The 25773-nt window shown below is 52.6% G+C and overlaps 8 protein-coding genes across 8 annotated transcripts; 3 read left to right on the forward strand and 5 right to left on the reverse strand.

The window, feature by feature from the left end:
- Nucleotides 1-1350: 1350 nt before the first annotated feature.
- Nucleotides 1351-3347, forward strand: PSV08DRAFT_361615 (voltage-dependent anion channel-domain-containing protein; the record flags this gene model as incomplete). The annotated part of the gene is made up of 2 exons (XM_014219677.1): nucleotides 1351-3042; nucleotides 3099-3347. 2 exons carry the CDS (start codon nucleotides 1351-1353, stop codon nucleotides 3345-3347), a joined length of 1941 nt encoding a protein of 646 aa, XP_014075152.1.
- Nucleotides 3348-6220: 2873 nt separating this feature from the next.
- Nucleotides 6221-13317, reverse strand: PSV08DRAFT_221801 (uncharacterized protein; the record flags this gene model as incomplete). The annotated part of the gene is made up of 6 exons (XM_014219679.2): nucleotides 13039-13317; nucleotides 8225-12985; nucleotides 7748-7787; nucleotides 7278-7623; nucleotides 6557-7207; nucleotides 6221-6382 (listed from the first exon to the last, which is right to left on the reverse strand). The coding sequence occupies exons 1-6, from the start codon at nucleotides 13100-13102 to the stop codon at nucleotides 6221-6223; spliced, it is 6024 nt and encodes a 2007-aa protein (XP_014075154.2). The 5' UTR covers nucleotides 13103-13317.
- A 332-nt stretch (nucleotides 13318-13649) lies between these two features.
- On the forward strand, nucleotides 13650-15220 carry PSV08DRAFT_409270 (Met-10+ like-protein-domain-containing protein; the record flags this gene model as incomplete). Its single annotated transcript, XM_014219681.1, has 2 exons — nucleotides 13650-13995; nucleotides 14058-15220. Exons 1-2 carry the CDS (start codon nucleotides 13722-13724, stop codon nucleotides 15218-15220), a joined length of 1437 nt encoding a protein of 478 aa, XP_014075156.1. The 5' UTR covers nucleotides 13650-13721.
- A 1071-nt stretch (nucleotides 15221-16291) lies between these two features.
- Nucleotides 16292-18095, reverse strand: PSV08DRAFT_370574 (histidine kinase-like ATPase; the record flags this gene model as incomplete). The annotated part of the gene is made up of 3 exons (XM_014219682.1): nucleotides 16292-16359; nucleotides 16430-17601; nucleotides 17659-18095. 3 exons carry the CDS (start codon nucleotides 18093-18095, stop codon nucleotides 16292-16294), a joined length of 1677 nt encoding a protein of 558 aa, XP_014075157.1.
- A 393-nt stretch (nucleotides 18096-18488) lies between these two features.
- On the forward strand, nucleotides 18489-19603 carry PSV08DRAFT_389229 (metal binding domain of Ada-domain-containing protein). Its single transcript, XM_014219683.2, has one exon. The coding sequence runs from the start codon at nucleotides 18616-18618 to the stop codon at nucleotides 19423-19425; it is 810 nt and encodes a 269-aa protein (XP_014075158.1). The 5' UTR covers nucleotides 18489-18615; the 3' UTR covers nucleotides 19426-19603.
- Nucleotides 19604-20240: 637 nt separating this feature from the next.
- PSV08DRAFT_401298 (uncharacterized protein) lies at nucleotides 20241-20699 on the reverse strand (the record flags this gene model as incomplete). The annotated part of the gene is made up of 1 exon (XM_014219684.1): nucleotides 20241-20699. The coding sequence occupies one exon, from the start codon at nucleotides 20697-20699 to the stop codon at nucleotides 20241-20243; it is 459 nt and encodes a 152-aa protein (XP_014075159.1).
- A 1029-nt stretch (nucleotides 20700-21728) lies between these two features.
- On the reverse strand, nucleotides 21729-23267 carry PSV08DRAFT_291983 (uncharacterized protein). Its single transcript, XM_014219685.2, has 2 exons — nucleotides 22719-23267; nucleotides 21729-22659 (listed from the first exon to the last, which is right to left on the reverse strand). The coding sequence occupies exons 1-2, from the start codon at nucleotides 23082-23084 to the stop codon at nucleotides 21907-21909; spliced, it is 1119 nt and encodes a 372-aa protein (XP_014075160.1). The 5' UTR covers nucleotides 23085-23267; the 3' UTR covers nucleotides 21729-21906.
- A 1560-nt stretch (nucleotides 23268-24827) lies between these two features.
- Nucleotides 24828-25522, reverse strand: PSV08DRAFT_292008 (Calycin-like protein). The gene has a single exon (XM_014219687.2). The coding sequence runs from the start codon at nucleotides 25447-25449 to the stop codon at nucleotides 24907-24909; it is 543 nt and encodes a 180-aa protein (XP_014075162.1). The 5' UTR covers nucleotides 25450-25522; the 3' UTR covers nucleotides 24828-24906.
- Nucleotides 25523-25773: the final 251 nt, after the last annotated feature.

Here is a 25773-nt window from a genome sequence, read left to right on the forward strand (position 1 = left end):
GCTTGTCGCTTGTAGGCTGTAGGGCGAGGACCGAGTAGGGTACGTACTACCAAAGACATGGCTGGGTGTGAACCAAGATCAAACCCGAAAGTGGACCATGGATGCGTCTTTCTGGCACTTTTGAGACGACGTCAAGTTTCCCTGGTGGCGATCGTCAGCCAACGGTGTTGTGCATACGCAAGCATGTAAGCCAAGGTTTCCCAAACCTTATCCTGTAAGACGCGGAAGTGGCTGCGTCGGGCGTGAAAGCAGTGGGCCTGTGTTTGGCGCGTGAACCTTGGCATCAAAGACGACACAGTAGGGTCCGCTTTACGCGTTTCGTCACCCGTTTCAAGCCCCCCTATTTTCACCGCGAATCGCCGTCGCTATACAACTTGAGCCGCATCTCAATCTCTTGCTGCCAAGGCCCCGCCTGGTAGGGTCCGCGCCTTGGCCATCACGGAGCCCATTCGCCCGCCGTCGCCGCCGCCGCCGTCGCCGCTGCTCACAGTGATCCAAATCGGACACTGCTCGTCCTGCCTTTGATAGGGGTCCCACTGATACTGGTGAGAGACTCCTATAGCACCGCGGACGCTATCCGAGACGTCCGCATTCTATCGGTCCTGTTCTTGCTTCGAGGCTGACCGTTCGGGCGCTGTCTGCTGACCAGCATGTGAAGATATCATTTGGGTGAGACAACCCTACCGCCAAAAGCAATTCCCAACATGTCGTCACTGGTGGAACCGCCGTACAGCAATGACATGCCTTCACAGATTTGTCCTTCTCAGACCGTGACGTCTCGGAATGCGCAAGCAACTTGGCCACAATGGATGTCAATCAACCTCAACAAGCGCTTGCCCTTGACCTCCAATTCACAATTGCGGGCTCAAACATCTTGGCGTGTCGGGCACTATCAGGGCGGAGTTTCCGTTTCTGGCGCATTATGAAGCGAAGGCAACCTCAGATCGTTATCTCAAGGGACGTGCTTTGATAGCGGCCCAGTGTCAGTAGGGATGCCAGGGAGGGCGTACGCAACACTCTACCCACGCCAAGCATGTCTGAAGTCCTACCATGGCGACTCGGGGCACTTTGACTAGCTGCCGGCTGCTTTTAGTGCCCGGACGGCGCGTGGTTCGAAACAGGACCGAATGGTAGAAGCATCCAGCCTATGTTGAGCTTGTTCGGCCCTGGCTCCTACATTGCTATAGTCCCTGGCACTGCCTACTCCTACGGGCCGTCTTATTACTTACCACTCCTTCTTGCTACAGCACGTTTCGTTTTCCTTGCCTCTCACACCACTATCGCTGACTTTTTCCGTTTGCCTGTCTTCCACGGTGCAGGTCACCACCTCTACACTCACTCACTACAGCAATGGAAAGCCGTTACCAGCCGGAAGGCCTATCCTTTGGCGAAAAGGATACGTACAACAACGACCAGTATCCTCTCACAGCCAATCCTCTCACATCCAATCCACCACAGCAACAGCAACAATCACCTCAACTACAACAACAACCCTTTCCCGTCCAACAACAACAACAACAACCACAACCTCAATATCCCATTCAGGCCCGTCAGTCAAACCCATACGGCCTTCCTACCGGTCCTAGGATGCAGACACCAGCAAACCAAGGGCAGTATGGCATGCCGCCTGCTCCTCGATCGGCTCAACACTCTCCTCAGAACAGCCGGGACGTGAACAACTACTCTCAATTCCCAAGCCCTCAGCAAGGAATGCAGTCCCCCCCTCCTCAGCTACAACCACAGGCACAGCAACAAGTACCACCACCACCACCACAACAACAACAGGTGCTACAGTACCAACAACCCTCACAGCAGCCACCTCCAAACCCATACCACTACTCATCTCCCCCGCCTCCTCTTGCTGCTCCCCAGAACCAAGCTTTCCTTCCTTCTGGTGAGACAAGTCGCTCTAATACATGGGTCCAAACGCCCGCACCCCTTTATGCATCCAACAATGCATACTTTCCCGCCCAAGTGGACGCTAATGGCTACCCTGTTGACGTAAAAGAGTTGCACCGACCGACAGAAAACCCCTTTCGGGATCCAGCTCCTGAGCCCGCGCCTCAAATGGACACGATTGACCTCGAGAAGCTCAAGCACGGCGATGGGCACGGTCACGGAGAATGGGACAAGCACACCAAGATTCCTGGAAAGAAAGACCCGAACCAGCCCTACCTTACTCCTGGCCAAAGGCTGGCGCACTATACATGGGCCAACTACACTCTTACCATGGCTACTGGTGGTCTTGGTACGCTAATTGCCATCCAACCGCATCCTTTCCCCGGTCTCAAGACCATTGGTGCCGTCTTCTACATTCTCAACCTTCTCCTGTTCACCGGTGTCACCATGACCATGGTTCTCCGCTTCACCAAGTACGCGGGCTCCTTCAAAGCATCCATTTCACACGAGCGTGAAGGTCTCTTCCTCGGTCCCTTCTTCCTGTCCATCGCAACGATCATCACCGGAACCCAGAAATACGTCATCGAGTCGTACGACGCCAACCATCCAAACCGTTCGTGGGCCGTTACCACCATGGCGGTCGCATTCTGGTCGTACACCTTCATCACCTTTTGCCTGGCCTCCTTCCAGTACTCGTTCCTCTTCTGCAGCCATACCTACAAGCTCACCAGTTTCATGCCTTCGTGGCTCCTGCCCATCTTCCCTATTATGCTTGCTGGTACGATCGCATCGGTTATTGCAAAGGAACAGCCAGTGTCTGCCAGAATGCCGATTCTGGTCGCCGGCTTGGGGTGCCAGGGTCTGGGTTTTACCGTTGCCATTCTCATGTATGCGCATTACATTGGTCGTCTGATGCAGGTCGGATACCCCGATCGCGAACATCGAGGTGCCATGTTTATCGCAGTCGGCCCGCCTTCTTTCACGTGCTTGGCCTTGATTGGTATGGCTAATGCGCTCCCCGACGATTTTGACCTCCAGGGTGATGGCCTCATCGACGCAAAGCTCCTTAGGACACTTGCGCTTGTTGTTGCGCTCTTCCTCTGGGTCCTTGCCATGTGGTTCTTCATGATTACTCTCATTGCTGTAAGTTCCTCTACGCACATGTATACACTCGCATTGTTTCTAACAAGTACTCTCAGGTCATCAACTCATGGGCCGTTTACTTCCATCTTGGATGGTGGGCCATGGTCTTCCCCAACACTGGTTTCGTCATTGCCACCATCTCAATTGGCAACCAGCTAAAAGATGAAACGGTACTGTATGTCGGCAATGGTTTGTCCATTGCCGTCATCACCATGTGGGCCTTTGTCCTCTTCAAGCACATCCAAGCCATCTATGTGGCAGATATCATCTACCCAGGCATGGACGAGGACATTGCCGACCACTGAGTCCACGCACTCTTAGATTACCCTTTTCTTTTTGTGTTGGGCGCATTTTCCTATCCTTTCTTCGTTTCACCCGCTGTACTTTGACACATCATTTTTTCCTCTGTGAGATCAAAAGCAGTCACGCTCTTTATACCCCGATAGGTCTTGTTGGTTGCTATTTTATCTCTCTCACTATCATCTCCCCATCTCCTTTTCCTCTCTCTTTTTCCTTGTTCATTTCCGTTTTTAAAGCCGCCAGCAGGTCTCGAAGCTTTTGTTAGATCTTCTGCCCCGTTTTGTTTGCGGGACTGGGGTAGGCGTATCTTTCGGCGTTCTAGAATGCATTTTTTTTCGGTGCAAAACAACTCTTGTAATCAGACAAACAATACTTCGTTGTCAACCCATCCTCTATCTCTCTCCTCCATCTCCCCTGTCTTTCACTGCTTCTTTTGCCTTGTGGTCGTTATTCTGTTTGTCTTTTGTGTTGCTTTCACTTGCATAGCGCGGCGTCACAAGAAATCCTAAAAAATTTGGGGAGACGGCAGCGAAATTGGACACTCAAGTTCCCCTTGGTGTTTTTTTTTTAATTTTCTCTCTTTCCTGGTTCTCTCCCCCGGCTCGTATACATGGCTTTTTTTTTTTGCTAGAGTTGATGGGTTCGGGGGGTAGATGAGAGTCGGTTTGTTAGGGTGGCTTTGCGCGCGAAGAAAAGGACAAGGGCGATGGATGATTGGGCGAGGGTCATCCCAGAAATGTTGAACACGAGCGGAAATCCCGACATACGGTTGTCGTCGTCCTTATGGGCAATGGAAATGATTTAGATTTAGCCAACATCCCTTACAATTTTTTTTTCCTTCGAAAGAAGAAAAAAGAAGAAAGACAAAAAAACACTCAAAATGCATACGCGCGATTTCGTTGCCTCTTCCCATACACATATGTTTTTGATTATTATTTCTCCGTTTCCCGTTTTTTTTCTCTTTTTTCCATTGTAAAAAAAATACCATTTCCATCCAGATCTCCCTTTGATCACAGGAAAAAAAGTTCCGTTTTGCCCATCCTCTGCGCTTCCTCGCCGCTTCCTCGCCGCTTCCTCGCCGCTTCCTTAGGAAACAAGGCAACAAGACTCGACAAGCCCTTCCAAGCCCGCACCCAAGTTCACATGTCATACGGTTTTCTGATTTACACATCATCTGTTTCCCTCCCTTGCCCTTATCACCCTGGCAATTCAACCGACAAGTTCGCACACGTGCGAAACAAACCTCGAGACAAAGCAAAACCACAAAACCCCGATCCAGAGCCCCCCCCCATCTGGCACCTTTCCTAACCGCCCCACGAACCGCCCACCCCCACTTATCGCAAACACACAATGAGTCGCCCTCCTCGCCTTGCGCTACACCTTTACCCTACCCTGCGGGCCCCACCATTTCTCGACGCAAAACTAGCCCAAAACGCAATCTTGGCAACAAGCGCGTCAATGAGCAATAACGTCCCGCAACGCAGGGCGCTTACCTATCATACAGTGTAACAATCTATTTATTTTTTCGCAACACAATTCGAAATAGTAAGTTATGTAGCGAGAGTTCGTAGTAGGATATGAAATAAAACCCCCACCATTTAAAATTCGAGAATTCCAAATAGTAGTAGTTACTCGCACCCGTTGGTCACCCGTACACGGATCCGTGCTTACATACGTGATGCTGCGACACTTCGCGTTGGGGTTAGTCTCTACACAGGTAAAGGTAAAATAAGTGTTGGCGGGCAGCAGCAGTCCCGTCCGTGCGCAAAGCCTGTTTTAAGGTTGTGTGATCGACCTAACGGGGTGGGGGAGGAGGGGAGAGGCCTCCTTCCCTTTTCTACGTAGGTCTTTTTTTTTGTACTCTGTGTGTTGAAGCCCCCCCCAAACTGGCAATGCCACCAGCCTTGTATTTTTTTTTCAGGGGGTGAAAAAGGGAACCAGCAGGGGGAGGGGTATGGGATTTGTAAATTTTGCTTGATTTACTGTTCTAAGACTTGGCTTGTTTTTTTTTCTTGTTTTGGGATGGTCGGGTTTATAGTAGGCTGGGGGTGGTGAGTAACAAGAAGGGTTTGCAAAGGCTTGGCTTGTTTAGCCAAGGCGGGTTTGATAGGAAGGTTGTCTTGACTGGCGGGCTGACAGAAAAAGATTGTCTTGAGTGTGAGTTCTGGGCTTAAGTGGGTTTGTCATTAGGGAGGATTATCGGGAGGTGGGGAATTTTTTTGGAGCTGAGGGTGTCGATGGACCGGTGGGGGTTAGCGCTTCACGGGGGATGAGGGCGTGATTGGGAATGTGGGTATTGGGGGTGGGTTACACCGTTATGCGATGCATTGTAGTGACGTTAGAGAGGTGGCTGGGGAAGGGGAATGGACTGCGAAGGGGCAGGTGGAGGCAAAGGGGGTTTGTGCTCAAGGCGAGTGGAATGGTTGGGGTGGGATGGGGAAGGAGGAGTTTGGGGATGGTGGAGTGGAGTGGAGCGGAGGACGGGGAAGACAGAGGAAGGTGAGTTCGGGGTGATGCAGTCCGGGCGCGGAGAGGGTGTATCCGTTGAGCGCGAGGAAGGAATGGCGAAGGAGAGGGTGGGGAGGGTCGCAACGAGGAGAGGAGGGTTGCGTGCACGGTGCGCGGTGCATGATGTAACATGTAGAGGAGTGTGTATGCCAGCGGGGAAGGAGGAAAGGAGAGGGCGGAAGCGGGAGAAGGCGGAAACCGGAGAGGGAGGGAGAGGGTGAAGGAAAGGGCGTGTAAATGGGCGAGAACAGTGACACAGAGCAGTGCACATTTTAGCTATACACAGTTGATGCTGTGAGAAACATCTCAGAATCATCGGAAGAAGCTCATCATGTACTTGTCATTTCTTTGCCTTTTCTGTCTTGTCTTCTTACAAGCTGCTTTTTACATCTTCCTTCGCCTTCATCTCGCGAACCATGCGAATCGCTTCGTCAAGTCCGCGCTTGGTGTTATCGAAATACACATACGAGAACTCGCTGCTCGCCTGGCCGCTGATAGTACGGGCTTGAATCCCATGGCTTATCACGCTTCCCTGTCACTGCGTCAGCAAGACTACTTCTCATGAGTGCGAACTTTGCCCTCTAAGAAGACCCATCAAGTCGACCATCTTCCTCGAAAGAAAGCAGAAGCAACTACTCAAGCAACTTCTCAAATAACCATAAAAAAGACGAGAAAAAAAGTATGCAAAGAAATAACTACCACTCACCCTCATCAAATGAAAAACCTTCGCAACCTCCCACCCATCTCCCCTCGGATCCCACCCCGCCCTCTCCATATACACATCCAGCACCTCCCCCATACTCGGCATACCGCTCTCCTCCAACTTCTCCTCATCATAAACCTCCAACCCCTCTCTCGATTCCGCCCCAGGCACCGGCATAACCCTACTCGCCCGGTTCCAATACGGACTAACAAGGTACACGGTATCGAGCAACGGATGCCCAATCGTGCTCAACTCCCAATCTAGAATCGCAATCACACACGGCTCAGTAGGGTGCAGTATGATGTTATCGAACTTGTAGTCGCCGTGGATGATGCTGCTGCGGCCTGTCGGTGCATGCCGCCGTATGTATGCTACTATCTCGTCAAAGTCCGGGTGAGCGCGGCCGAGTGCCGCGCCGGTGGTAACGTCGCGGACGGCGGCTTGCTGGGCTTCGATGCGCGAGAAGGTGGTGCAGTGGCGGGCGTAGAAGTCTTCTTTTTTGCCAAAGGAGGAGAGGCCGATGGACGAGGGGGAGATGGAGTGGAGCCAGGCTAAGGTGGATATTACGGATTTCCAGGCGGCGCGGCGGTCTTGCTTGGGGAGGTTTGATAGGGCTGGGTCTGTGATTATGCGGCCTTGGACATATTCCATCATCTTTTTCAACGATGGTCAGGGCATGTTAGTGGGCTGTGGTGTAAGGTGGGTTTGCTTTGTGGTGACGTACGTAGAATGCGGTTCCGATTATATCGGGATCCATGCATAGGCAGTATACTTTTGGTACGGGGAAGCCATCGACTGTACCCAGAGCTTTGATCACGTTGTATTCGCGGTCAACTCGATGTGCGACGGGCGAGATGATGGATCCGCTGGGTTTCTTCCTCAAGATGTACCGGTTCTTGGCGGCATCATCAACATAGTATGTAGGGTTACTTTGCCCATAGCCAATCTTTGTTGATGTCACTGGTAATTTGATTCCAGCTATCTCTTGCTTCAGGTATTGTCCAAGCTTCTCATTGTCCAACTCATGTCGTGTCTTCTCTTTTCCTGCCTCTGCCATTGTGGACCACGATCTGTTCTTGTTCAGTCTAGTTCCTTAGATTAGTTGCGAAGGCATATAGTGGGTCTGCCTAGCTGTTGGGTTTTAATTTTGAGTCGGGGTGTTGTATGAACAAGCTCCATCGATTCATTGCTAACCTCGGCAGTGCTTCGGCGAATGGCTTATCGGACGACCTTACTGTGAGGAGAATTCTTAAGTGAGCATGGTTCTTGTTGCCAATGCTTTTAATCAGTCAATGTCATTTCAGTTCAGAAACGATACGTGGACCACGCGATACACGTGCAAGCGTACTAGTACATTTAGCGATAAAGGTTAATTCGATCTCTACTCCAGCGATCGCGCCAAATGAGCAACTGTGCTCTGGGTATCCCAAAAAAAGCCTATATAAAGGAAACGCCCGAAGAGGTTAGGAAAACAATATCCTATCTTACAGCCAAAAATTACTAGCTGTTTCAAAATCAGGCTCAAGAAATAGACGTAAGTTCGCGCACTAGAGTTCACCCTTTACACCCCCTACAGTCCCTCTAGTCATTAAGCACTCTCCTCACTACCTTCACCACTACTGAAATAACTTTGGTCTAATCTCAAAATCCACTCTATCTTTTCCCGCTCACTCCTTGCCCGGAAAATGTACGTATTTGATCGTGCAAAGACAGCAAACACGACGTCCTTGTACACTCCAGCACCTCCGCTTCCGTTTGCACTGTTGCTGTGTTGATTCTGCACTCCACCGAGCAACTTTGCAATCTGAGGAGAATGGTCGATGCGCGCAGTGCTAATGTTGATGGCGTTGATCTCATCGCCATCTGTGGAGTAGATGTGCAGATACGGTTTTCGCAGTTCCACATATCGCCGAGTCCAGCGGGTGTTTGTCGGATCTGGCGTAAGAAGATACGATGCCTTCATAAGGTTTGGATTCTTAGGTATGAAGCGTACCGTCGCCGTCAGACTAGGCGTTGGACTTGGCGAGGGGGAAGAAGAACGTGGTGCAAAAGCAGCACCGTTTGTAGGTGGCTCGAGGTTCGTCGAGTTAAGGATGATCTCCGCTGGGGCCTTTTTAGTCTTCCACAGAGAGATGATGCGTTGCAGGAGTGCTCTCTGGGCATCGTCTAGTGGCTTGTCTTTCGAAGATGCTAGTGCTGACGTGGGTATGCTGAGAGCCTTGGAGGAGAGGACGGAACGGGCCGTTTCTATCTCAGCAACACGGCGGCGGCGCTTCTCAACGTTGATGAAATCTCGTACTAACGAAACGCCACGGGGAGTCCAGCCTGCGAGCTGCTCTTCACCTTTGATGTAGTCGTCCTTTGTATTCATGCGCCAGAGATCTGTTGCGCGCTTTACAGATGTTGGACGTATCGCCACACTGAAGATGCCGACTGTTGAGTGAACAATCTTGACCGTGTTCCAGATGTTGGTTAGGGAAAAGAGCGAGGTTGGACGCATGTATGATCGACCACGGATCTGCACGAACAGGTCAAACGAAAAGGTCATGGGCTCAATAAGCTTCGAGGACATGACGTCGAAGAGAAGGGTGGCCCGAACGCGGAAATTATCCTTTGTCGCACGGTCGAGGATCTGCGAGGCGTGTGCAGTACTATCCCATCGTCCAACGAATTTGACATTTGTTGTGCCGTCTGCATTGTTTCGGACAGTGGGTGGTGAAATAAGATCTACTGGGACTTCCTTGACCGGTGAGCCATAATTAGGGCAATTGCCTGCTGCATCGACCATCCGGATATGACCCATACGCAGAGATTTGACGCCTTCCCACTGTATGGTCTCACCCGAAGTATGGGTAAGATTCACGACAATGCGACGGGCGAGGCCCTGGTGGAGCTGGTAAACGCCTTGGTCCATGACGCTGCTCTGTGTGACCTCAACCGGCTGGTAGGTTCCATCGTCCGTAATCTCTTGAACCTGTATGCGGGCAAAGATGTCGTGCGTGTCTTCTGTGTAGAACTCTGATTCCGGTAGACGTGCATTGCGACGCTTCTGCTTTGGCTTCTCGGCTGAGTCGCGCATATCATCCCAGCTAAGCAGCATGTCGAGGTGGATGTCGGTGACTTTGGCAAAGATAGAGATTCGGAGGAACGTGTCGCGTGGACTTGGATAGGGAAGGCTCATGCTATGCACACTTTCAAAGCGAATGGGGCTTTCGTTGAAATCGGTAATCCAGGTCGTAGTGGTCGCGCCACTTTCATCCGAGATGCCGGGCACGAAAAGCACAGCATGCACTTTTGTTCCCTCCCGTTCTGAAAACCCAACCATTTCATGCATGCCAACATTGAACTTCAGTGTGGTTGAAGGCGCCTCGGCGGATGAAGGTTCTAACGACAAGCGGATGATGCCAATGGGGTTCGAGGTATATGGCGATATTACATCGAGGCTGAAGTCTCGAACTCTTGACTCAAACACGGCTGCAAGTGGAACATCGACATCGCCAATCCGTGTAAACTCGGGCATACAAGGGTCAGAGAAAGGCGATTCCGGGTTGAAATGTTGAAAGTATTCTGGGCGATTCATATACTGATGCACTTGGTGCATCCGCCGTACACGGTCGCGGAGCTTCTGTAATGACCACAGGTGAACAACCTCATTCTTGAAGTCAATGACGCGTACACCAACGCATGGTTTGGACTGGCTGTCAAGGTATTCGTCATCTTCGCCTGGAATGCCCATGTTCACCAAGTCGTAGGACGAAGGGACTGTGTGGCCAACATCGACAATGCAAAACTGGAATACGACTCGCTTGTCCATTTGTTGGCTCATGACTTGAGCTTCTTTGAGAATCGCAGCATTTTGCAACAGAGTCTCTGCCATGGTGACATATTTCCGTCGCCGCCACTGTTTGAGGACAGAGCGTATCAGTTCGAGTTGGCGTTCGTCTTGTGCGTCTTGTGCGTCTTGTTCTTTTTGTGCGTTTGCTGATTTGATCTCCAGGTCCTCGTCTATCTCAAGCGGAATGTCGTGTCCAAGCTCTTTCAAATGCCTTTGAAATGCCTCCTTTTGTGCTTTCATTTGCCTCTGCATTGCCTCTTTGGCAGCGCGCAGCTCTTGCAACTCCACCTTGGCGTCCTCGTCAGCTTTCAGCCTGGCCTGGAAGTCATCCCTTGATTGATCTATCTTGTTCTGCATTTCCTCTCGTATTTCTTGCATCTTTTCGCTACCGTCTTGGTGTGGAGTAGAAGGCATGGTTAGCGCAGTATCGAGGGAGAAATTGTCTAGAGTGCCACCAGAAGCGTACTTCTCCCTGACCGGGTATGAAGACATTGACTCCGTATCGCCCTCATCGCTAATCATCCGGCTTTCTGGCCGGGCTTTGCGCGTCTCGCGCAGCCTGCTGAGATCTTCGTAGAGTGCTTCAAAGTCTTCGTCTGGTAGATTCTCAATGCGTTTATCTGGCCCTAGCCAAGCAGTAAGAGCTTCTCTTCGCGCATAGGAAAATTCAGACTCTCGTCCTCGTTGCCAGAGTGCGGGCGATCCTGCTCTTGGGCTGTCGGGGTCAAAGTCGCTGTTCGCTACGCTGATTGAGCTGTATGATCTGTCGTGACCAGGCCTTGGAGCGGGTGAAGGAGAGCTGCCGAGCTGGCCAGCAGTAACAGTCTGCCGGAGAAGACTTGTCCCTACTTCGGCGCGCTCAGCTCGCGCTTCTTGTGGGTTATTGAACCGGAAGATGTGGAAATCGCCGAGGATAATGCGGTGGCCGCTCTTGAGGAGCCGTGGCTTATCAATACGAACGCCATTGACCATGACACTTGCACCCTCTTGGGGAATCACAGTCACCTTGCCATCCACGTTCTCAAAGTTGCAATGTTCTGCGAGAATTTGCGAACCGTTCAGGCGTATCTGTGCAGTCTGACCATCGACATCCGAATTTCCTACGGTTGTAGTACCCGGCTTCAAATTGTAGACGAGACATTCGGTCAAGAGCGGATCATCGCTCAAGTTTACCAAATGCGGCATATTCTTGGGTGTTGACAGACCCACGAAACCCTTTTCAATGCTGATGCCAAGCTCTTCCAGTGCAGCTTCTCTTTCTTTGTGGATTTCTTCCGTCTTTTGCAGCTTCTCTTCCCAGGTTTGGTTGAGTTCTGTGTAGAGCTTCTCCGATTGAGTCAACTGTTCCGCAATCTCGGCCTTGGAGACCTTTTTGGTCGAGCCGTCTGCCTGTGTGATGGAAACCATTTGCTTTTCTAGCGGTGTGTCTGGTGGGTACTGTTCTTCCACGATACCATTCGAGCCTGCCGCTCCGCCACCGCCTCCACCACCTCCGCCTAATTGGGAGCGCAGCTTGGAAAGCTCTTCTTTGAGCTCTCTGATCATGCGCGCGTTGGGATCTTCGTTTACAACGGCATGGTTCTTGATGCGCTTGGCGGAGTCGGCGTATCGAAGGGTCGAGAGTGTTTCCTCAAAGTTGATATCTGCAGGAGAAATTGCAGCAATCATGGCAGTCATGCTGTTTCCTCCTAACGAATCTTTCAACAGCCACGTCAGGATGGAATCTCGGTACGGAACCTGTGCTTTCTTTTTCCCAGACGACTGGTCTGCAAGCGCCGCGATCACGCGACCCAGTGTAGACAGAGATCGATTGATTTCCGCACCCTCTTTCAATCGCGCACCAGTTGCACCAGTGGATTGCGCTCTTTCTGATCCTGCCAAGTCTACCAAACTAATCTTTGCAACTCTTTCTCCGCTCATGCTCGTTTCAACATCGTGGCGTTTCTGGGTAAGGGTAAGGGTGAATACGGCGTGCGATCGCGAAGACGTCTCGTTCATGTTGGTCGCTGCCACTGTACGGGCCTTGTTTCCCTCGTCCATCAAGTTCTCAATCTCCGAGAAGGACTGAACCACCAGCTTGGCCAGGTCTTCGACATAGGGACCGGTAGACGGATGCTCTCGGACTCGCAGGTTGCCCTTGTTTGAGGGATTAAGCAGATCGCGTACGCGCTCATTATAGATTTCAAGATATGAGACCTCGACGGTGCAGGTCGAGTTCTTGTCCTGTTGCATGCCTTTTATTCGCTCAAACATGTCCTGGCAAATCTTGGGGATGATTCCGTATTCTGCGCCATAACCCATCATCGAGTACGACTTTCCGGAACCTGTCTGACCATATGCGAAAATGCAGTTGTTGTAGCCCTGAAAGGCATTGTCGAGTAGCGGCTTGCCGAGGTCTTCGTGGAGGTTGTCCTGGCCGGCATAGTTTGGGGCATCGCGGTCGAAGGACCAGTAGGAGCGATCGAAGGCGAAGGTCTTTACGCCCTCGGCAGCGGCTTTGGCGGCCTTTCCCTTGACGTCGGTGTTTGCTGGCGGGGAAAGAATGGTCTGGTCACCCTTCATCTGCACGATACATTGTGCATTGCGCGCCTTTTCTGCTCGCAGTCAGCCACAGCAACACAGGGCACGAGGGCGTCTATGGAATGCTTACCTCGCCCGTTGAAGGGTCGACATCGCACCACGACCTTGATGTTGCCGCCTCCTCCGGACGCCATGGTGGGCAGGCGTGCAGTGGGCGGGCTAGAAGGCGGAAATCCGGGGTATATGTACTAGGGAGAAAGGAGAGGGCAGCGAGGGCGGTAGGTTGCAGCAGCAGCGGTCAGAGGCGGAGACTGTGAGACTTCATGGGCGGCGACTGGGGCAGTCGGAGGTGTGTGTGCGGGCGAGGATGTTGTTTTTCGGGCAAGGAGGTGGTTGAAGCCACAGACATAGGGTGGTGTTGTTATGGGAGTTGAAATCGCGGTCCAGGGACAAGCAAGCAACTTCTTAGGATTACGCGATCCTTGCACCCTGCATTCCCGCCCCGGCGAACTTCTGGCCACTCAGCAGGCCCCGGCACCCTTTTGCGATAATTGGCGCGTGTAAATAACCAGGCGTAGCAAAGCCGGCCAGGTGCTGTGCTGCGAGGATGCGGCTGAAGAGTGCTGCAGGTACATCATCTGGCTCGCATCGACAGGTCGAGGGGCATCTGACGGGCCATGCTCGGTACCTGGGCCCGACGGGGGACCCTGACGCTGCGTCATTCCACAAAACAATCCCACCACCACATTTACTTTCACCCTCACCACCACACCACCCCCGCCACTTACCACTGCGCCCCCATCCCGCGCTTCAATGTCCCTCCCAGAGGCGACCGACGACATGTTCGCGCCCCCTGTGAACCGCGCCATGAAGGTGCTCGACCGCAGCTTCTTCCAAAAAACCATCCCCACTTCGGCCGCCCGCATCTTCAACCCCAAGGACATTTCGCGATGCCGCAAGGAACTCACTGCCGCCAAGGACACGCTGCCAAACAATCGCGTCGATCCAATTAGGGCAGATCCTGACGCAGACCGAGCGCAGCAGGGCGGCAAGTGTCTGCTCCTGCGACCGGAAGTCGTTCACACTGGTGAGTCAGCCGACAGGCGCAAGTCGCAGGTACATCCGGGTGCTGAGTCTGAAGCCAGGCAGATCGAACCACATGGTCCCCTAAGCTGCGCGATCTTGAACAGGACGGCACATTGGGCGTGATACCCTACCAGCTGCACCTCGACTACGACTACTTCACCTACTCGGAGATCACGGGCGCCATCATCCCCCCACCAGAGTCCAAGCACGACGACGAGATCCCCCAGGGCTTCGCCCTCGCCGGTCATGTCGCCCACCTAAACTTGCGTGAGCGATACTGGCCATACAAGTACCTCATTGCCGCGGTTCTTGCCGACAAGAACCCCATGGTCAAGACCGTCATCAACAAGCTGGACAATGTGGGCACGGAGAATGCCTTTCGCACATTCCAATACGAGGTCCTGCACGGGCCTGACGACATGAACGTCGAGCTTCGCGAGCAGGGCTGCACCTTCAAGTTTGACTTTGCCAAAGTCTACTGGAACACACGTCTGCACACCGAACATGAGCGCCTCTGCAACCTGTTCAAGGAAGGCGAGGCTATATGCGATGTCATGGCAGGCGTAGGCCCATTTGCCATCCCCTCTGGCAAGAAAAAGTGCTTCGTCTGGGCCAACGACCTCAACCCCGAGTCGTACAACTCGCTTATGAACAATATCAAAATCAACAAAGTCGGCCACTTTGTCCGCCCCTTCAACACTGACGGCGGCGCCTTCATCCGCCGAGCATCTGCCCACCTCCTCGTCCAAGACTCCCGGCACACCGTCCCCATCTACCCAAAAACCAAATTCTCCCGCAGCAACCCCCAGGAAAACAAGCAACCCGAGCCCATCAAGACGCTCGTCCAACCCCGCTTCTTCGCCCACTACGTCATGAACTTGCCTGCCTCTGCTATCACCTTCCTCCCTTCCTTCATCGGCCTCTACGCCAACATCCCCGGCCTACCTGCCGCTGATATCAAGAAAATGCTAGCCCCCCACACGGAGCAGAAGTTACCCATGATCCACGTCCACTGCTTCTCCACAAAGAGCGACGACAATGTAGCTGAAATCAAGGGCATTTGCGAGGAGATAAGTAGACAGATCGAGTACAAGATTACGCCGGATATGCAGGATGTGTACGTGCATGATGTACGCGACGTGGCGCCTAAGAAGAGGATGTTTTGTGCGAGTTTCAGGTTGCCAGAGGAGGTTGCGTTTAGAGAGGTTAAGCTAGGAGGTTCGTAGAAAGGAACGAAAACAAAAGTTGGGAATGGAATCATAAAAGGTGTTTGTCTGAGATGACCCCCACATTGTCCTTTGCTCTATATGTCTTCCTGATTGTGGAAAAATATGCAGCCTACATATCCATTAACATCTCTTCTTCCCCTTCCTCCTCTCCTTCTTCTTCACATTCAATCCCTTCCAACGCCCTCTTCACCCCTTCTTCCAGCACCATCACCGCCATTCCTATATCACTCACTCTTCCATACGTACCACGCAACTTCCCGTCTATCCTACCCACCCACTCCGCAATCCGCCCGTCCGACACATCCGCACCGAACCCGCAGTACGCACATCGCGCCGCTGCATCCCAATTCAGACTTGACTCCCGGTACACGAGTGCGAGTGACATGATGGATAGGATGCTAATGGTAAGATGAAGTGTTAAGCTGCATGCGGGTTGTGGGATTTGCCCGTGCGGCGGCGCGGGGGGTATGCGAGTGTCGTGTGCGAGACGCTGGGATGGATGGATAGCTGCTTTGTCTTCTTGAGTACGGAAGAAAGAAGTCATGGAGTCTGTGCTTGTGCGGCGGGATATGGTGGCCTGTGTGGCCAGCTCGTTATGGGGCGGTGGGGGAGGTGATGTGTGGGTTTCGTTCCGTGCAGCGGTGCGGGTGGTTTGGCTGGCTGGACAGTGGGCTACTGGGGATATACTATGTAGGTTGTTTTTCCTGTTTTGCAGAAAAGAGGGGCTGTGGTGGAGTGCGAAAGAGGTCGAGGATCGAGGTTGACTTTGGGCTGGTGGATTGATTGGCGTAAAGGATGGGTTTTGTATGGGGTGGATTTCTTGGATCTCGCTTCTTTGATTGAAGAAATCTCGGATGTCGGTGTGCTTGACTGGAAGGGGACGGATAGCCTCTTCTTGCTGTACTGCTCCTACTAAGCGCCTTTGTGAATTGTTTGTTGCAACAAGCGGTGCTATGGCGTCTTTGGCTTTCTTTTGACGAGTGGTCTTTCTCACCATGAATTGATTTTGAATTAGAGGGGGAGCTTCTTCTGGAAGAGCTATTTCGGGGGCTATATTGCCGTATTGACTCAATTGCGATGTCCGGGTTTCTGGTGCTCGGGTCTCAGACCGTAGGACAGAGGTTGGTACTTCTCCTCTTGAAACATGTGTACTTGTATCATTGATTGATTGGCTTCCCTGGCGATTCAAAAACCAATCATTAATACTTTCGGCTCCCGATGACTGCGGAGGTAAGCGTTGTATGCTACGTTGAAGCTCATCATCTAGCACTGATTGCACCATGTTCGCCTTCGAAGATGTCTGAGGCGTCAAAGGTTCTGGTGAAACCACTCGATTAGGTGTTGCAAGTATCCTAGGACTAGAACTTGAATCAACATTTCCAGTACTTTTCGCTGGTCTCAAAAGTCGCCCATTGCTAGCGGACCCCCTGGGTTTGATCGCAGCGTTCATTCGAGCGATAGTCCAAGGGTTGGATACTTCTGCGGCGTAACGTCCCTCTTCTTCGTCAATGATAGGAGTACAGTCGTCCTTCAAGAACTCCAGATCCTCTTCGTCAATGCCATACATGCTGTGTCTCCACCTTGGCTGTGGCGCAGAGACTGATGCTTCGTTCTGATCACTCGTGTTGTGTGATTCAGATGTGATTTCGTCCAGATTCTGCTCCACTATATTCCCTGGCTCAATCTGACAGTTCTGCTGGAAATACAAAGACGGCTCATCTTCATCGAGATTGACCACTGCCTCAGGATAGAAGGAACCCAGCAACTTTTCCCAGACCCCCAAAACGATGTCACTGTCCTCAAACATAACGTCGTCTTTGGCCGGCTCGATATTGGGATCATAGCTTCCAGGCGGACAAATAATGTTGATGCAGAAAAAGGGATCTCTAACACCTGTAAGAGAGGCATTTGCTTTCCCAAGTCGTTGTTTGTGAACATGAACCATCTGCTTGATAGTCCCACGATTGCTCGACACCGGCCGTGCATCAACCGCGACAAAGCTGCCATGGCCTGAAATCTTCGACCCAATCGCTATTGGTTTGGGAAGAAAAGCGCGAATCTCGAAGCCATCGGCTTCTGCAGTAGTGAAATCGCACTGGGCAGCGCAGTCTCTACCGAACGTCTTCAGCACAGCATCTCCAACATCAGCATGAGCTCTCGGAGCATAGCTAAAATCGCCATTACTATTCTTAGCCTTGAGCACACGAAGCCTAAATCGAATAGTCGGCCTGGCAAGAGCATATGACTGCATCAGCCGTCGAATCTTCGCCAGACACTTCGCTACGTTCCTAATCGCCGTCTGTTTCCGAACAGGTATGTAGTCGAAGAAACCCGTTACCTTGACAGTTGTGCCGACGGGATGTGAATCATGCGTGACACTACACTCATCAGTCTTTCTCATCCTTGTGTGATACACCATACACTAAGAGACTTACGATTCAAGTTCCCCACCCCGACTATACTTCAACTTGACAGCAACAGGCTCGCCCTCCACTCTCGTCGTCACACTGAACGCGCTGCTCATTTCCGCCATACTTGCGAGAGCCTCTCCACGAAAGCCAAGCCATTTGCCTCCTATTTCTCTCAGATCGTTCAAATCCCTTATCTTGCTCGTGCAGTAACGGCGACATACAAGAGATCGGTCTTCACTTGGGATGCCGTGGCCGTCGTCCTTGACTTGGATAGAATCGATCGTGTTGGCGGAAATATCAACAAAGATACTTTTTGCACGGGCATCGAGAGCATTTTCAATGAGTTCTTTCACGACTGAGCTGGGATCGACGAGGACTTGGCCGGAGCCCAGTTGTCTTATTGTTGGGGGTGCAAGTGCAGCGATGCCGGGTTGTGCGACTGTGTTGGAGGCATCCGCCATATTTGAATAGAACGACTGCAGTATCACAATATTGAACAAAGAATTGAAAAAAAATGAGTAGATGAGAGGCATAGTTGAGGGGTACCCATATGTGAGTCCTCTCCATGGTGCCTGCCTCTTCCAGCATGTCGATGCAGAGACTGGAAGGCGCCACCCTACCACCCTTACATCTTGTACCTAGTGTCTTGCTATTAAGGAATGGTGCAAGTAAATTCCATTTCTCATTCACGTAAATCTCAATACCTTCGAGTGCAATGGACAAAAAGCTCCAATATGCGCCACCCCACCCACACATGCTCTCAAAGTAACCAATCAGAGCACAGATTTTCCTTGTAACCTACGTATCCCCTCTGTACTTCTTAATAAAAAAAACCGCTTTCCCCCATCCCAACTACACAATTAATCATCCCGTCTCTAAAAAAAAACACAATCTCCTTTTTTTCTTCAAGCTACAAAACATCTCACACCCCTCTCTCCCCCCCTTTTTCATTTAGAAAAAAAAACAAAACCACTCCAGAAGATGCCCTCCTACACAACACCAACCTCACGCCACCACGCCCTCACAACCCGCGACCCCTCCTCGCACAACGCCTTCATATACGCCGTAAAAACAACACGCATCTATTGCCGCCCCACCTGCCCGGCGCGGCTCGCCCGCAGAGCAAATATCCTCTTCTACAGCACGTGGCGCGAAGCCGAAGCCGCGGGGTTCCGCGCGTGTAAGCGCTGCAAGCCCAACGTCGTCGACGTGCTTGATGACAATAGGCAGGGGCAGGCGGTGAGGAAGGCGTGTGAGCGGATTGAGGAGGCGGTGGGGAGAGGGGAGGAAGGAAGGGTGAGGTTGGGGGAGTTGGCTGGTGCGGTGGGGTTTACGCCGAGGTATTTTCATAGGATTTTTAAGGAGAGGATGGGGGTTACGCCTAGGGAGTGGGTGAGCAAGGTTGCTGGGGACAAGAGGAGGGAGGAGGGTGGGGGGTCTACGGGGGTAGTGGAGATGGGTGAGCAAGCGTGGGTTGGAGAGAAGTTTGATTTCAGTGATTTGATTGATTTTGGGGCGGATGCGGAGACGCGAGATTTTGACCATCTTGCTGGGCCTTGGAATCAGTCTTTCATTATGGATCCGGAGCTTAGTCTCGATGCGAATGGGCTTTCTCAGCCTTGGAGTGCGTATGCGCCGGCTCAAGCGATCTCGGGCTTCTTTCAGCCTATGCCAGATGATACAAGCTTCTGTGAGAAGACTATGTCATTTACATCTACACTCGAGCTAGATGCTTCAGTGCTGCTCAACTGGGATAACATGGCAAACATGCCACAGCGACAGTCCTCATAGCTTCCATAGAAAGACCAACCCCATCTTGCCCAAGCATCAGACATGCCTCCCGCTCGTGATAATGCATCTGCAATCCATATTCAACACATGATGCGTGACGCGCACTTCACCAACCACGCAACTAGGCGTGAATCCTCGAATCGAGCCATATCGCAGACATCCCAAGGGTACCTAATCTTCACACCGTCAGCCCAAGATCCAAGACAAAGAGTCCAGATTACGTGTAAAGTGACGAAGCTCTTCAGAGACCAAGTTATAAGCAGCGACAGCGTAGCATATGTCGATGCTAGCCATACCTTTTCCGGCTCTTCCTAAAATATTATATGGTCGATGTACATATCATCTTTTGAGCGGCTTGTTTTCATGCGCGCGCATGCTGTAATTGAGGAAAAAGTCTCAAACGTACCTGTTACAATGGGCATTGGAGGCCAGGCTGTTGGGTTAGCGGGGACCTAATTGTGCGACATCATTGACAGCTTTTAGCTTCTAGCTTCATGAAGGTGATATGGATATGCTAGGCGATAAGCGTATTGCTTCGCGCTGCTGGTGTCGCGGTGGGTGAAGCAGAGACGTGGATGAAGAAAAGTTGAAGGGTTCGGAGGTTAGGTGCAGAAGACGCCGATTGGGGGGACCCACATATGCGAAGCGAGGCGCTAACGGCATTGGACTCCGCGATCCGTTCGTGTGCATCAAGTGCAAGGTCTACTAGTCAATCTCACTATTGAATTCTGTATAGAGTCGTTTACCATATTCGTCATGCCGGCCTGTCTCAGCGCAGTAAGCCCTTTGCAATTGCCACCATCATCTTCTGACCTTTACGAGCCAACAGCCTCCCAAGCACTGAGCGGATCCGCCCAGATCTCCCAATGCCCAATCTTCCCTTGCTCGTCAAACTCACTAAACCTGTGGATAAACTGCTCATCCCAGGCTTTTCCCGTCTTCTTACTGGCAAAGCGTCCCTTGCCAACTACACTGACCATGCCTGCCTCTGCATCGACAATGAAACCCTCTTTGCCCGGGAATGCGTCACTGGGGAGCGACATGTCCAGCACACCAGACATAAGCTCGAAGTACTCCTCACAACCCTGTTTTCCAGAAAAGGTCTTGGCCAGAAAAGGGAGTCGTGATCGCGCCCATTCAGGTCCGTGCTCTGTGATCTTGGGCGTGTCGCTAAAGTACTTTGACAGCAGGTCTGAGGGCGGGGGAGGTGAGAGGAGGGCGTGGCAGAAGGAATGTGTGGCCTCGCGTAGAGAGGTGCTGCGACTTGACGACATGACCGAGGGGTATTTCTGCGAATGGGAGAGCCGCACGACTAGTTGTTGTAGTGGTAGTGGTGTGCTTAGAGTCGTCTGGTAAGCGCTGCACGTGGACCTCTTGTGCGTCTGTGTACGTTTGACTGGCGCTGCGGCATGTAACCCTGTGCGCCCTGAGCGATGACTGGGCCCACGACGACTGTTGTGGCTTATATGCGGGACGGTTAGTCCGTCTGGTGGGTGAGCTAACAGTCGGTCGGTGCTGTTTGGCGAAGCGGTGGGCGTCGGCTGGAGACGTATGTAAGACTTTAGTTGTTGGGGCCAAGACAAGACGGCTACGAAGGGAATGGTCGTCGAAGGAGGAGGGGTCCGCTAGAACAAAGGACCTCGGGTATGCCTATTCCGGCCAGCAGTAGTGTTGCGAACAGAGGTCAGGCGGGGACAATGGGATGGCTACGGCTTCGTTGTTTGTATGGGTGTAGGTAGTACGCAAAGACCAATCAATGAAGTCATAGTGATGTCCGCCCAGCTGCTACTATGGACTCTGGCAGCCACTATGTCAGATGGATCATGGCAAACAAATTCAACCAAGTGGTACGCATTGGGTAGTTGCTCCTTCTCGTCTTACTGGCATGTTGGTCGCTTAGTCCAGCCGTTGACGAAGGCGGTAAAATACATCGTCGCGTACTTCCGTCGCTTGTCCAAAGAGGGTTCCATGAGCCGGTCACCATCATCTCATGCAAAGCTTATTGCACATCTTCCATACCCCCGTATGCCCTGTCCACAAGGCCACCAATCATGTCCAGTCGTTGCAGCCGCGCCCTTTCTACAAGTACGTCAGCAAGGCTGCCGTGCAATTTACAGGCGTCGCAAATCATGTAGCTTACCTGCAGTAATGCTGCGGTAAACGCCCCTGTTGGCTCCAACGGAGATATTGGGGATGAGTCAGACGGATTATGCCGTTCTCAATCTCTACGTAGTATGTACTTGCTTGCAGAAAAAAAAACATGGCTCTGGAAGTCACTTGAAACAGGATTATTGCAAAGTCTTTGAGGATAGAATACATTTGATTGTAGTGGGAATCAAGGTTCCATGCAAAATTCGAAAACGCCGAGTAAATGGTATCTATGCCGTGCCTCACGGTTCCCGTACAAACGCCTATCGCTAAGACAATCCAGCGTCATCATTCAACAAGTTCAGCTCAGTCGGTCCCAGCGCTGAGATCAACTCAGCCCATGGCCGTGAACAGACACACTTGGCGGGCCATCTGGCTAGCTAGCAGGATCTCTCTAAAGACCTGGTCCATGCCTCCCCGGAAGTGGATAGTGTAGCTATCGACTTTTCCCTTTCTCCGCTTCTCTCCCCACACCAGCTTGATAGGCTTTGCGTCGTCGCACCGCTTACCCGTCCTGCTGCCTGGCTTTGCCCAATCCTTCTGGTACTCGTACAATGTCTCTGGCATAGCGTCGTCGTTGGGATCCCCCTGCTTCCAAACAAAGCGTCGGCCACCATAGGTAAATCGTCGCGGGGACCACGGGATCTTTTGCTGCCTGTCGGGGTACTCTTTGACTGGTTGTGAAAACGGGCCACGGAGGTGGATGCATCGTGACTTGTAAGCAGCGTCTTTGGAGGAATCGGTCGTCATGCGCTTCTTGTCGATACCGGAAAGGAGGACGGATATGCATGGCTGGGGGAACTCTGCCACGCGGAAGAAGTCTGCGGCGTTTACTTGGCTGTCGTCGCGATGTGTGGCCTCGAGCATATATAGCATGTACTTGTCCGAGTGATCGCGCGCACTGTAGATGTACTTTCGGAAGCCTGATGAGCCAGTCCATTCCCGTGTGCGGTGCAGGTGGAATGTGGTTGTGGGGAGAGATGGGTCAAGAAGAGCATGGTAGGGGATATCTGTTGAGGGGAGTTCATCGTGCAGTGTATGTGAGATTGGTGAGTAGGAAGTCTGCCATGTGAGGAGGTTGTGGATCTGGACCGTGTCAGTCATGGATATACAGAAACATGGTAGGTCGTCGGGCTGCTACATACTGCTGAGAGAGTCTCGCTCTCCTCGTCCAAGTCGCCATTGGCTCCCCATTGGTTTGGAGCGGGGACAAAGACGCATTCGTTGCCCTCCTCGTCAATCTGGTCGCTGCCACTTTCCAGGTGGGGGCGCAGGGCTCTTTGGCGCTCTCGGTGGATGGTGATCTGGGTCTTGATGATTCGCACTTGTTCGTCTGAGATGTCGTCTGGCGAGATGCTCGCGTAGGCCTGCTCTATTTCGTGTTCCAGCTCCAAGGCAGCGGCTCCGTGCTGCATGTAGGAAGTGTCGTATAACCAGGCATGTTCGGATTCAAAGGCCGAGCTCCGGAGCAGGTGGAGGTTGTCGTGGGATGTAAAGACTGGGCGACCCATTGTGGGCGAGATTGGTGCAGTGTATGCGTGGTGTGCGTAGTGTGTATGGTGGTGACAGGTAGACTTGGTGGAGGGAGTGTCAAGTTTCGGTGCAGCGTTTCAACCTGGCGTAGGACAGGACATGAGGGAGGGCGGGCAAGACATGCAAGACATGAAGGGCCGAGGGCTGAAGCAGATAATCATGGCTGGCTAGCTCCATGCTGGCACCAGCTGATGGAACAGCATCCGGGAAGGTATGCGAGTAGCGGGCCCTGGTCATACCGACGTTTGGTGCTGTGGTACGGGGGCGTCCTGGGGCCAAATTGCGGTGGCATGGGTTAGGCGGCGCATGAGTCTAGCCGGATGGGGTAGTACGAGATTGAGTGTCAATGTAACGCGAGCATCCAGACTGCTGCGCCAGACTGTCCTGCACCGCTCACGGCGGGGGGTCCTGCGTGTCCTGCGTGTCCTGCGCTGTCCTGCGCGTCCTCTTCCATGTCTTCGCCCTTGGCCCCAAGACCGACTGTGCAAAAGGCTCCCCAGGCTGAGGCCGGGTGGAAATTAGCATGGCCCCATTCCTGTCCCCCTCTGTCATGCGGCCGTTGCCTTGGGCTGCCATGCCGCCGCCATGCCGCCATATGCCGCCATGCCGCTTCTGCCTGCGCCCTGACAGCTTTCTCTCACCGGCCGCCCCAGCTCGCTCCATCACCACAACCACTACCACCACAACACCCCCAACACCCCCAACACCCCCCAACGCCCACCGCCTAGCGCCCATCGGACTCCGAACACGCTGGCATCCCGTGAGGCCCATGGCCTTGACACCACTTGGCGCCTCGCTGCGCTGAGGACATGCCACGCCAGAGCTGACACGCTTACACACCCACTACCCCACATGGCCCTGTCCGGCACCGCCGTTGCGCTCGGCTCCCGCGACGGATGCAAGATAAGAGCCAGGCCCCTCTACCACCAGTTCGCTTTCCCTCGTAGCCTCTGGCGGACCGTGGGGCGGCGGATCGACATCATGGCGTCCTTTGCACACACCATTCGCTAGCCTTGCCCTTTCTCGTTACTACCTACACTTGTACTTACGTACGTACGTACGTATCTGCTACAGCACTCGCACTGAGCATGCACGCCGGGCTCACTTTCTCTTGTTTCCCCTTGGCCCTACATACGTGTCAGAGACAGCCACCACCAACACCCTCCGGGCCCCGTCGGCCCATCTCTCCACGGCCCGCTCGCGGAGAGTCCATACTATGTATGTATATATTGACGCTGAGTGCAAAGGCTGCATCCACAGAGTTTGCTTGGCGCTTCGCACGGGAACGCGATGCGATCGAGACGGCGACGAGAACCATGCGGTTGGGACGTGGGCTTGACCACACTATCGGATTCAGGTTTGCTTTTAGCCTCAATTCAACCGTGGCTGGCTCCACGTCCCGCGCCCACCAAGCAACCTCGCACTCGCAATACATGGCATCACTCCTCCCACCCGTCTAATGCAGTCGTTGTATCACGCCTGTCCTCTGCTCTGCAAACTGGTCCCCGAAATGGTCGCCGAACACTCCCAACACGGTTCACCGCTTTCATTGCATCGTGGTACCTCGTCCGTGCTACACAGCACCCTATACAAGCTTGCATTCCCCACTGCAACACAGGATACGTAAATTTTTTCATCGCAACACCAGCAGTCGCCGACTGACCTCGGGTGCCCCAAATTCACACCTTGGATATGTGCTCTGCACCCCGGCTGCGTTCATCTAACCAAAATGAGAATCTAGCATCACGTCCCGTACTCACAAAATTTATCGCCGACCACCTAACGTACCGCCAGAGCGACTTAAAACAGCGCATCACTCTCCTCAATCGGCACCAACTTTCCCTTCCCCTTGAATGTCTCTACTATGCGCCCCTGTTCACTCAACATGAACCTTGCCGTCTGATTTCCCACAGCCGCCAACCCCCTCCACCTCTCCAGATCTTCCTTGTTCCTTTTGTCGCCCAACGCCTCCTTGGACCTCTTCCAATGGCCCTCTGAAAATGCAATCATTGTCGTCATCGTCTTCTCCTTGATGTCGTACACTGCAGAAACCACAGTGCCTGTCTCCTCAAGCCAATTGATTTGCCAGAGCTCCCCAGGACGTATGCATTGGTAGGTTGCTCGTTGGTAGTTTATCCGGCCCGCCATGGGTCCCCCGTGGATAGCGTACACTACCCGGTCAGATGAGAAGCACCATAGTTCATACCGCCATCTCTCCGGCTTTCCATTGCTGTCCTGCGCGTCGTAGTCGTAGATTAGGTGCGTGTCCAGAATGTCCTTTTCAAAGGTAGGATCAAGAGGGGTGTTGGTGAGGAAATCGGGGAGATTGTCGCCTGGTGCCATGGTAGGTTTGGGGGAAGATGATTAGGGATTAATCTTTTCCGAAACTTTTTTTTCGGTGAAGAGAAGGAAGCTTATTCTATCTTGCTTGGGTTTGAGGCTCTTTTTAAAAGGGGTACCAAGTCTAGTTGTTCTTTCGCTCGGCGCTACCGGAATCGATGACGTAGCGAACTTGCACCTGCTACGGCACATTCTGTACCTTGTCGCGTCACTTCACACTATTGGAAAGACTAAAATCAGTGTTCTAGTACCAGAAAATTCCATTACTGACGCCAATTCGTTCGGTAGTCACTTTTGATGGTCACAGTGGGCTTTTGGGTTGCTTAA

This window comes from Bipolaris maydis (genome assembly GCF_028858645.1).
Source record: "Bipolaris maydis strain C4 unplaced genomic scaffold PSV08scaffold_6, whole genome shotgun sequence".
Classification (NCBI taxonomy): domain Eukaryota; kingdom Fungi; phylum Ascomycota; class Dothideomycetes; order Pleosporales; family Pleosporaceae; genus Bipolaris; species Bipolaris maydis.